The sequence below is a fragment of the Corvus kubaryi genome, unplaced genomic scaffold, assembly GCF_017639235.1.
Source record: "Corvus kubaryi isolate FWS band 111438036 unplaced genomic scaffold, C.kubaryi_AGA036_p1.0 136, whole genome shotgun sequence".
In the NCBI taxonomy this organism is placed as follows: domain Eukaryota; kingdom Metazoa; phylum Chordata; class Aves; order Passeriformes; family Corvidae; genus Corvus; species Corvus kubaryi.
In genome coordinates, this window is record NW_024580670.1 from 2,041,588 (window position 1) to 2,053,690 (window position 12,103).

The window sequence follows — 12,103 nt, forward strand, 5'->3', positions numbered from 1 at the left end:
ACACCACAGCTCTGGGCCTCAAATGCAGGTTTTAATAAAAGGAATGATAAATAATGAACAAGATTAATCTGAGGTTAATAAAACATGTCTGGATGAACCCTCAGCTACACCAAATCTGAGGACACAGTTACTCAGCAGCCAGGCAACAGGGCAATGTGCTGTCAGAAGTTTATAAGAATGAGAAAAACACACAAATTACCCAATTTCTGTGTTGGACTCATTCCCACAGCAGTTTTCAGTGCTGTGTTTGCCTCCCAGCCCTTCATCTGCCCAGTATGTAGAGCTTCAGATGTGGGTAATTAAAAGGCCTTCATTACCTGAAGCCTAATCAATAATGCCCTGTATCAGCTGCATCTCCAGCTCGTGCATCTCTAAACCAGTGAAATATCTGCTGGCTGAACACAGCTGGCCTGGCTTATCTCTCCCCAGCAGCCTGCAGCCCCAGTCGATGGCAGGGGAGCACTAAGGAGGATCCCACTGTGCCATGGGGCAGCCTGAGCCTGAAGGGAGGAAAATCCACAGCAATCTGCATCTGTGCTGAAGGGAAAACGTCGGGAGGTGGAGTCCTGCACTGGGGCGTTTACTCCAGCTAAATACCAAAAGTATTTCAACAGCATCTGATGGGCACAGACACCCTCCCATCGAACACAGCCCAGCAGGTTTGGGGAGAAACTCGATGGGTTTTTGTCTGAAAAAACTTTAAAACTTGTCTTACAGAAATTTACAGCTCAGCCTGGTCTTGCCTGGAAAGAAAACCCACCCACCAACCCAACCTGTGTCTATCCTAAGGGCTTCTGAGCCTTCCTGAAGCAGGTTTGGTGTTTCCTGGCAATGGAGAACCTCACCCAGGATCGGATTTGATGCCATTTCCAGCACTTCTCGTTTAAACTGAAGCTTTAGGAGCCAGGCTCACCCCAGCAGCGATCAGCTGGGTGATTCCCTCTCTCTGTTTCTTAGTTCATTCCAATGAGGAAATTCTGGTAATAAAAAAAGGAATAATAGCTTGATACAGTCCACAGAGTGGCATCAACATCTTCCCAAAGAAACTCATCTTCACCTGACAGCCAGAGACAAAGCCCCCCTGGGACAGGGACTGGCAGCAGCAAATGGAAACAGGAGAGATCAGCCAGCGAAAAAGATAAAAGGAGGCTGGGCTGAAGCTGCTAATTACTTACAAGCAATCATCAAAAGAGAGTAAAAACACAGGAAGCTGGGCAGGAGCACAACTGATGCCTACCCTGAATTTAAATTCTGCTCCTTATTTGTGCTGTGAGAGATTCAGTGGCTGCTGATATTCTCCAGGCTTGTGTTACATAAAGTGCTACACACATCACCTGAAGGAATGACTCACAGATTTAATCCATCAGTTTGTTTTCTGTTTAAAGTCACAGGGAGTTAGCCTAAAAATCCTTTTTTGTGTGTGCACTTGCTTCAGAAAAGCTAAAGGTCCCTGGGCTTGTTTCAAAACATATTTCAATGTGACCTAGCTAATCCTTTAATACCAGCTTTCACTACCTTTGATCAGCCTCTTACTGTAGCTGTAGGAGATTAGATCAAACCTCTAACAAAAAAAAATTTAAAAGTTGGTTGTGGAGAATTTTCTTACTGCAATGAATTAAAATTATGAACAACTCCAAGGCTGAAATATCTGCCCAAACAGCCTGAGGGAGGCACAGCCTGGAGGGCACTTGTCTGTAGTACACAGGAAATAAACATTCTCTTCACATATTTGATAGATAAACAGTGTTCAGATAAAATGCTTTGGTATCTACTAGCTGAAAACATCATCATGGTTGCACATTTATCATATCATTTAAACACATCGTGGCTGCACATTTATTATATTTAAACACATCATGGTTGCATTTTCAGGCACTTCACATGCATGAGGTAACAGAAAATGCCTAAACCAATATCCCCACTGATTTTTCAACAGCAAAGCATCAGCCCCATAGGAATGAGGGCTCCCACAGCCAGGACTATTGACTTGAAAAAAGCAGAGTGTGCACCCAGGGATGTGGAACCCCAAATCTGATACATCAGTGCTGTGCTTGTGCCAACTATGCATGTTCTGCATCCTTGGCTGCTGCCAAGGGCTTTGCGGAGGCCAGCAGAGCTGGATTTGGAGGGAAAGGGTTAGCAGAGCCTGAGAGCAGGACTCTGATCTCTGATTTATTTCATAAAGACATCACAAGGTGCTACAACTCTCGATAAATGCCATTGACTGGGTTCTGTCAGACGACAGATCTCACTCATCTTTAGCCAAGCCCTGCTGGCTCTACCCCCTCTCAATCCCATTTCAATCTTCATTTAGTGCTGACTGCAACCAAACAGGGAATAAACCACACGACTGGCTCGCAGATGATTTCTTTTTAAAGATGTCACGAGCTGTCATTGATAAATAAAAAATCCATTAACGTCATGTTCCTGATATTTCGCTGTTTCCAAGGTCTTCAATGGAGGGCTGAGCCTCTTCCCTCCCAGTTACAGACCCCAGACCTCCTCCTGTGTCCATGACACCACCGTGGGGCACAAACAAGGAATGCTGGGGGGCTGACTCTGCAGGTGACAGGTGACACGTGCCAGCTGAAAATCTGCTCTAAACTCCCGTGGCCAGTATCTGTTCTTGACTTTGCCTCTATTTTTGCACCTCAGAATTCATCCCAGAAATGAGGCAGATCACATTTGCCGACTCAGGTGCTTAAATTAGCATAAATCTGTAATGAGCCTGGCATTTGTGCTGCTGGAAATATTTGTAATTTCATAAATCTCTCAATTAAGAGAGCGCTGCATGTTCCCTGTGCTGTCAGAAATATCAAGCCAAAGCACTCCCAAATTAGAAGAGAATTTATCCTTATCCCTTATCCTCAAATATGTTGATAAACTTGTGCACAAACTGAATCAGCAGTTTTAGAGAAAGGATTATGTCAGATTAATTTTAATCTAATCCATTTCTATCTCCTGAGAAGCTTTTTACTTCTTGCTTTCAATAATTTAAACGGTGACTGTGGCAGAGCATAAAAAATAAATGATGGGAGATGCACTTTAAATGGAAGTTACCATTCTCAATCACTTTTTATTTAAATGAGGGTTTCATATGCCTGATTTTAGGTTTAATGAAGCCCATTTTTGCTGAACTGTAATAATCTCCATCACATGGAGCCAGACACAGACGAATTACAGAAACCCAGTGTGTGACACCTACTCCTTGTGATGCTGCTGTGGAAAGAGACACCTGGAGTGAATTTTGGGCTGAATTTTGAGGGAATTTTTTGGCAGAAATGCTGCCAGGCTGCTCAGATCCAGCTTTCAGGAGCAGGGTGCCTGCCTTGGAGACACACTGCAGGAACTGGAAGCTTTGGGAAGTTGTTTTCTGGATCTTGGCCTGAGATAAATCTCTCAGAGGTTTTTGGGCTCAGCTGTTCGTGCTCTGGAAAACACTTTTAGGGTGTTGACACTTTGGACCTGGGAATTCTCTGCTGTTAGGGGACACTGAGTGGCAATCACTATTAAGAGGAAAAACTGGTAACAGATTCAGGTAGTTTTTGATGCTGCACCCTTTGCTCTCCTCACGGTCTCCATCTCCCACACATCTCCAGCACTCGCCCTTCATCCTCCTCCTGGGAATATCTAGGAAATCCTGCTGGCATTTTACATGTTCCCACTCCAGGAAAGACACCTGTGAGCTGTGGAGCCCCAGCTCATGGGAACACCACCTTGCTGGGGCATTTTCCTGCTTGTTTGGGAACTGAGCCTCCCCTCTGTCCTTCCCTGCATGCTGCAGGCAGAACCATCCATGGACAACAAGGTTCAAGGACAACTCCTGCCCCGCAGTCCAGGGGGGTCTGCAGCACCTCCTGATGCTCCAGGTCTGCCACCACCGACCCAACACCACAGTCAGATACACCAAGTCCATCACTGACTGTCCCTAATGGAAAAGCATTTCCCTGCCTCTTTGTTCTTTGCTTTTCCCAGCCCCATAGGAGAGTTTACCTGCTCATATTTTCCCTCCAGCCCTGGCAGTGACCCGTGGCAGGCTGCTCAGTGACCCTGTAGCATTCTGACAAATAGTTGAACCAACTTCCAACCAGCTTAGCAGATTTTTTGCTTGGTTTCCCGGAGAAATGGAACTTTTACAACCACGGTGCCCACCCATGTGTGTGAGACTCCTCTCTAAATTAGCTTCTCACTAATTGGAACCAAATCTGACCAAGCAGCAAAGGCCTCCAAAGACATTAAGACAGGAGAGAAAGAGGAGAAACCATCAGTCGCTTAATAAGGAGTAACAGGGGTAGCTCAGCCCTTTGACAACCTGCCTGGCAAGGGGGAGCTGCCCCATCCTGGGAATACAGGTTCTGTAAAATCCACATTTCTCAAAAGCTCTGGGCATCCCACACTGAAAGAAACAGGAGAATAAAGGCTGAATATTAAGGTTACTGTAGTGGAGTGAGGCCACAAAACGCTCCAGGATTCCTGCTATGCCCCACTCGCTGATCCTGTCATGGTATAAAAATCCTGATAATTGCCTTTTTCCTCCTGCACCGGTCTGGTTTTTCCCAGGTTTGCTCCCCTTCCTCCTTGCACTGCGTGGTGGGGGCTGTACAAACACGAGGGAACACCAGACACAATTTGTGGGACGGATTATTTACAAGACAAACCCCTCAAACCTTTCATCCCACTGGAGGCCATCAGCCACCCTGAAAACCAAAACATTCTCACAGTTCCCAGCCCTTGAAGTGTCCATCATCCCTTTAAAAAAATAATAATAAAAGGGGTGAAAAAGTGAGCGGACAAGTGAGCAGCGCTAATGATTTCTGTGCCCAGAAGTGGTTTCAGCAGCACTGTAATCAGTAAAGTGCTTTCTGCAAACATGTCTGGTGTCCACACTTCACTACAGCATGAAAGGCTGAGATTGAGATGGAATCAGAATTGCCATCTCCTCTGTCAAATGCTAAAATTTAGTTAGTTCTACTTGATTAAGCTGTGCAACAGAACTAAAAGTTCTCCTGGATAGCAGCAGGGAAAAAAAGGCAGGAAAGAATGAGAAAACCTGAATGCATCCAATCTGTGAAAAGATGGGGGAATTATTCTCTGTCAACATCTCAGCTCACAGCCATGGATGTGTTCCCATCCATGGCTGTGCTTCCATCAGGAGCGATGGCATCAGATAGGAAAGAATTATGGGAACAACTGAGCTTTAATGAATCTCCTCCTCTTTGGGAAGATGGAATTTTCCAAGCATGTTGAGAACATGGGCACAACAGAGAGAGAAAACTGATTTTCCTTGAAATCCTGCCTTTGTTCACTCAAGGGGACACAGCTCCCAGATACCCAGGAAGGTAAGAAAGGAGCAGAGGGACAAGGAGTCTGAGGAACTGAGGTTCAGGGAGAGAACTCATGGACGGGAGGTTCAGTTCCAGGGTCAGCAGGAACTTTGAGGCCCTCAGCAAATGGCAGGAGAAGACAAATCCTGTAGGAACACCAGTGGGTTCCCATCTGCCCAGCTGAGCACTTTGTGATCTAAAAAAAAGCCCTCAGCTGGTTTATTTCTTGCCCAGATGATTGAGATAGATTAGGAGTGAGAATAAATGTGCTGCAGCTGTGGTGAGGGGTGGAACAGCGAAGCCCAGAGAGGTCTCGGAACAGGACACACCTCCAGGGAATGCAACGGGAACACGGAATTCAAATAATCAAGTAATTGAGAGATCATTTTCACCAGCCCTCTGTGTACATTCAGCATTTCTCACAGCACTTGCAGAGCTCCATCTCCACAGGCTTTTCCCACGAGGGCTGGAAGGCAAATGTCATGAGAACATGGTTATAGATCTTTCTAAAGATGAACCATGAGAAACTTGCAGGAAGGGGGGTGAGAGAAATCCTAAACACAAGTTCATTTATCTTCCCAAAGAAGGGAGGGGAAGGATTTGCAGGCCCCTTTGTTCTGCATGAGGATGGGTGTGCTACCAGCCTGTCAAGTAGAAAATACTTTCCAGGACTGTATTTTTTTAGGCTCTAGACTCACAACGAAGTGCCAGGGATGTTAGAAGGAATTGGAAAACTGTAGTTGTTAAAGCATTAACTAACCCTGCCCTGACTATCAAATAAATCTAACAAAAGTGGCAGCTAAAGGACTCAGCTCCCACAAACTTAAGTGAAAAGAACTATTTGGCACAAAAGAATATTTTATCTTAAAATTTGGAGATAAAAGGACAGCAACCTCCAAATACTTCCCAGACATATCCCTGTTAGAACCCAACTTCAATTCAGAGCCCTGAGAAACACAAGCGAGTGTTTGCTTTGGATTTTGGAGCTTTTTGTTTGTTTGTTTCAATTAAGTTTATCTCAACAAGAAATGTATCTTGCCAAATTTGATTAACAGCACCGAAAAAAGCAAACAAGGAAAGGTAACTTTGTTTCCCCCTGCAAAGCTCCTCAGAAGGAAAACATTTCCACCAGGAGCTTAACTGGAACACTGCTGTACACTTTGAAATGCTTTGTGGTTTCTAAACGGCTTAAAAATGCAACAGAACGAAAAACAAAGCCTGTTTTAGTGATATTTTTCCTGTTTTGGCTTGAAATGCTCCAGATGGTCAAGGGAAGAGATTCTTCCCCTGTACTCTGCTCTTGGTGACAACCTACCAGGAGGACTGCCCGAGGGCAGGGTTAGATGGGATATTGGGAAATAAACCTTCCCTGGGAGGGTGGGCAGGCCCTGGCACAGGGTACCCAGAGCAGCTGGAGCTGCCCCTGGATCCCTGGCAGTGTCCCAGGCCAGGCTGGACATTGGGGCTTGGAGCAGCCTGGGGCAGTGGAAGGTGTCCCTGCCATGGCAGGGGTGGCACTGGATGGGCTTTAAGGTCCCTTCCCATTCAAACCATTCTGTGACTCAATGGTTGATCTCACAGGGCTTTGGAAATATAAAGCAGGAGAGCTTTGTTTTCTGGTATCCAAATTTTAGAGCTCACCCTAAGACAGGCTGAGGTACCTTATTAAATCTCAACACAAAAGTCACAAAAACTCTTTGATGTCCCTCCCATGTCCAAACCCATTTCTGTGGCTCCATCACTGGGGAGTGCCCAGTTCCTGCAGTGGCCGTGATGAGGCCCCTGGTGTTCTGCACCAACACCAAAGCCACATTTGAGCTACACACAGACTTTTAGGATTTTTGACTGTTTCCTCTTGTCCACTCAAACACCTACAGCTGCTCCTCGTGCTGCTACACAGGCCCCAGTGCCATGTTCCCAGAGCAATGTTTACTCCTGAATGATTTCTTCTGGGGAGTATCAGGGTGGAATGGTTGACACATGACCATCGTTGGGCTTTTGATTAAACAAGCTGCAGAAATAATGAGGGAACACCCTTCACACGCAGGGTAATTATCTCAGAAAAATCCTAACAACCCAGGCAGGTTTCTACCAGTCTGTTAGGAACAAATGGAGAAGGCAAAAAAAAAAAAAAGGAAGAGAAAAGAACTGGAACTTCTAACAGACAAAGGGGTCATCCATACAGCAGGACTGGCCTCGGGGGTTTGGGAATGCTTCAAGCGCAGAAAACGTGACAGAAGCAAATGTTTGATTTGCATTCACTCCTCTTTCCAGCCCATTCACCTCCCGAGCTGCAGATGAACGTTTATTTTCCAAATCTCCAGCACTCAGCATGCACTTCATCAGAGGAGGCCATCACATCATTATGCTGCTTAACAAAATGTGCCAGCACAAGGCAGTGACCTGACAAACAGCGGCTCCCCGCCGCCGCCGCGCCGCACACGCATTCCATTTCCATTTGGGGTCTGGGGGGGAGCTGAGATCCATGTGCTGCATTTCCAGCTCATTTCAAACCAAAAATGGGGACAATGCACGGCAATGCCCAGATTGTTCTGTGCGAGCTGTACACAGCCCATTTGTTGATGCTGAAAAGACTTGTTCATCATTTGGACTCATTTTCAGGATGAATTTCCTGTAATGTTTGAACAGTAGGAAGCTCTTTATTGGGCATCATTTAGAAGAAAAAATAAAAAGAAAGCCTCAAAAACCAATGTGTGTAGGCCAACATAACTTTGCTTTTAGCTGACAGCTCCTCAAAAATGGACATTTCCAAGTGGCAAAGAATCGGAGTGAACTACAGCTGAAAGGTTAATGGTCTGGACGCCGATCAGCATCTTTTTAATAAAGCCACAATTTTTAAGCCCAAGACAACCAGGGACAATGGCTGACAGGAAATAATTCCCTTCTAATTTACTATTTTTCTTTTCCCAAATCTCCACACCTGGCCAGGATGGTTTTTTTCAGGCTTCTGCTATTGCAGTGAATACCCTCATCACCAGAGCAACAGCAATTCTCAGATTGAATAGTTTTGCTTTTTTAAATTATATTTTTTCAGATTTCATTTTCAATGAAATACAAAGCTAAAGTAAAAAATAAATAATATGAAAGTGCATTTTTTCCCACAGTTAGCCCTGTATTTCAGCACTGGTCATTAATGACATCAGGCACTTTTTGCAAAGATGATGAAGTTGGGTTCGCTGCCCTAATCAGATTCTAAAATAAGTAATTGCATTTTCTCCTCTTAATGCCGCTCACACTTTCCATGAGCTGGATTATTTTTCACTGCTAAGCTGAACAGTTTTTTCCTGTCGCACCTCAACGTTAAACACTTGCAATGTTACACTGGGGGACTGGAAGGAGCTGATCTCTACAGCTCTGCTTTGCCAACACTGCTGGGGCCCTGGGGACGGGGCTGCCCACGGAACACGGCGGCTTCCGATGAGCAGCAGCTTCCCACTGACACCTGATATTCCTCCTGAACCTCCCTCTGCCCAGGGCTGAGCAGGAGAAGGCTCTGGGACTGTGCAGTGGCTGCTACAGAGCCAAGAGCTTCGATCACAGCGGGACATGCGCAGTTGGCTTATGGAAACACAACGATTACCAAGAAACATCAATTTGCAGTTGTGACTTTTAAAACTCATCTTATTTCTAACCTTGGGAGGAAGGAAAAGTAAAAGAAAATGTTGCCGCAGAGCAGATGAATTCCTGCAGAACAAGTGGTCTGAATTAACCTGTTTTGAGTTGCCTGTGAATACTTTCTGTGCAAGCCAGCAACCAACAAGCTCAGTAACGCCAGCCCAGCTCGGTTACAGAGCTGTGATAGTGTCAGGTTAGACTAGCTGTGGCTCTGGCTACAATTAAGAGAATTTTCAGGCTGCAACAGAGCAGGTGATGGATGGTGGTCATAGGGGAAGTCATCTCCCATCACCCAAATGACTGAGGGAAATCGTTACCCTCTGGGCACCAGGAATGTTCTCACTTCCCCATCAGCACACAAGGCTCTGTCCCTCTTACTGAACCCATGCTGGAAATAACACCAGCACCTTCTGGGAATGCAGTTTTTTGTACCACCAGTAAATAAACCCAGACCAAACCTTCCTCCTGGAGCACCTGAACAACGATTGCCTTCTCTCTGCTCACTGCCCCCACCAGCTGCCCCATCTCCACACACGGTGCTCACCCTGCAAGGATTTCTTATGGCAAAACAGGAACCTCTCAGCCACTGCAGAGCAGGGCTGTGCTGAGGAGACAAATGTGCACAATTCCTGCAATCCCTGTGTCCCTCTGGGAGCCTCCTGCCTTGGAGAAATGGGAGGGCCCCAGTGGGACAAAGTCCATGGGCAGCTCTGTCAGCTGGTCAGACGTGAGCCCAGGAGCTCCTCAAGGCCCTGTCTCCTCCTATCTGAGCAATAAGCTCAGCCTAACAGCACATGGTCCACCGGGCAATTTCCATCCAGCTGATGAGGCCAGACAGATTTCAAAGCAGGACTGCAAATTCCTTTAAAAGGGACACGGATCGGAGGAAGATGTTCCGATGTTTTGACGGAGCAAACAGCGCCCTGATGGAGGAGCCAGCTGCAGCGACTGGTTGTGGGTCCTGGTGGGGAGGGACACACACATGGAGCTTGTCGGGCACAGCCAGGGCATCCAGCAGGAATTCTGCCAGAACCACTCCCTCTCGGACACAATTTAAACACACCAGTGCAACACGCACGCTCAGGAAGCCACAAACTGGCACGTTTAAAATAAGTTTGTGCTAAACTGAAAGAAGTCTTTGGCATTTCCTAAACATTTATGCCACCCTCTTTGAAGCCAATGGCACCTTGTGTGATCTGGACATGTCCTGAGTATCCAGGAGACAAAAAAAAGTGCCAATAGTGTTTGAAAAAAATAAATAGTAATAAAAAGATGATGCACAAAAGTGGCTCTGTCAGCAATCCACAACTTTTTAGCAGAAGACACACCCGGGCCACAAAGCAGACAGGCTGCACATGACCCTGGCCATGTCTTTGGTATATGAACACACTGCTTTAGCTTCCATCAGTTCACCTCTGAAGTTTATACTCAGACATAGTAAAATGCTTTTTCTCTGAATTTACCCCCAACTGGAGCTTCCCCAGTCACCCAGCATGACCCCCACAGCCAGGCTGGCCCTGCCACAGCCCTCTCCTTGCAGGTGACTGCTTCAGACTTCCTGAAAATTCTGGGAATTCTCTTCCTCGAGAACGGAAACCTCACAATTCGTTTCCAAACACTGAAGTTGAGAGAAGGAAAGCTCTTTACCTCCAGAGTGGGGTGGGGGCCCACAGAGCAGCACCATGCCCTGGCCCTGGCGGACGGACACCGTGCTCCTCGTTCTGGTCTTGAAGTTCTCAAGGTCTGCCAGGAGAGAAAGAACTCTGTTAAAGGGTGATCAGAGGCTTCTCCTTATGAGAAGAACAAGAGGAAAATGACAAAATAAAGCAAACATCAGCTTGGAGGGTGGGCTGGTGGGATCTGGGTAAAACATGAGGCAGCAGGAGGCTGAGGAGCATCAACAAAAGGATCAGGAAATGCTTCCCCAGGCTGGGAAAGGTGAGAAGGTGCTGATTTACCCACAGCAGCAGACACACCCGCAGAAAATTCCTGCACCTGTAATGCTGGGGGAGTTTTGTTGTATGAATTTAGGAAGAACTGCTGCCTTAAATAACCAATTACATCCCACCCCAGCCTGTTTCCCTGCAGGAGCCTCGCTGCTGATGCCCTCCCGGCCCATGTGTGGAGAGCCTTCCTTTCCCACAAGGAAGTCTCTTGTACCAGCTGCATGTAAAGCCACAGAGCGCTTTGATTAAATCAAATTCCTCCTTCCACCTCTCTTTTTTCCTCTCCTCAGGGCCCATGCACTGCAAAAATACAACTCCCTCTGCTCTCCTTGCACACTGAATTCAAGAGACTCGCAATGAAGTGAGGAGGTGACTCTGAGCTGAGCAGTGACACCAGGATTGTCACCAGCAGCTGCTTTGTGGGAGCACCAAGACATGGAATCACTTTGGCAGCCTCTGATCTTTAACAATCTCCTGCATTTCAGCTTTCTTTTTTTTTTCCTTGTTTCCAGCGTAGCTGAGCCTTGGTTTGGCAATTACAAACCTGTTGTCAGTGCAGTTGGGAAAACACAGAGGTGATAAATATTTATCAGCAGGAACTGGTAGGAACATCATTATAAGGTTACAGGGATGGAAAACTGAGCCTTGATTTTTATCCCCTCTTAAAAATGGTTTCTGCACACATACTTAAAAAATAATTAAATAAAATTCGTAATTGTCACTGCTTCATCTCCCTTTTTAGGAGAGAAATCTTTTTTGGCCTTTCTTTCTTTTCTGTCTTAGGACAAAAGGAAAACAGAAAAAGAAATTATCAATTAGAGAGATAGAATCTTTTCATTCCTCAATTCTATAAAATTTACAGGTTTTTTTTTTTTTTTTTTTAATTTTACAGAAAACCACTGTTACATTCCTCTGGCCACCTGCCAGTGCACAGATTTTTATACATTTTGACTGCACACGGGCACAAGGCTGGATGCCATCCTCTCTGAGGACAGCTGCAGGAGGAGTAATAGCCTAAAGCCCAAATAATGCCTGCAGGAATATATGTGCTATTTTTTACATCAATATTGACAAGAAAAGGATTGCTACCAGGAAAAGCAGCCTCTGCTTGGATGAACATCTAGGAAATGCTGCAAGAATGGTCAAAACCAACTGGAGGCAGCAAATAAAGTAGAGCATTCATCACCACTGCTTGTG

The 12,103-nt window shown here is 45.9% G+C and overlaps 1 protein-coding gene across 3 annotated transcripts in view; it reads right to left on the reverse strand.

The window, feature by feature from the left end:
- Positions 1-12,103, reverse strand: part of CNTN4 (contactin 4) — a 271,916-nt gene that overhangs the window by 71,058 nt on the left and 188,755 nt on the right. For all 3 annotated transcript variants that reach the window (XM_042013627.1, XM_042013608.1, XM_042013617.1), the window contains one exon: positions 10,608-10,703. In XM_042013627.1, coding sequence (XP_041869561.1) covers positions 10,608-10,703 — 96 coding nt within the window. The remainder of the gene's footprint in view (positions 1-10,607; positions 10,704-12,103) is intronic.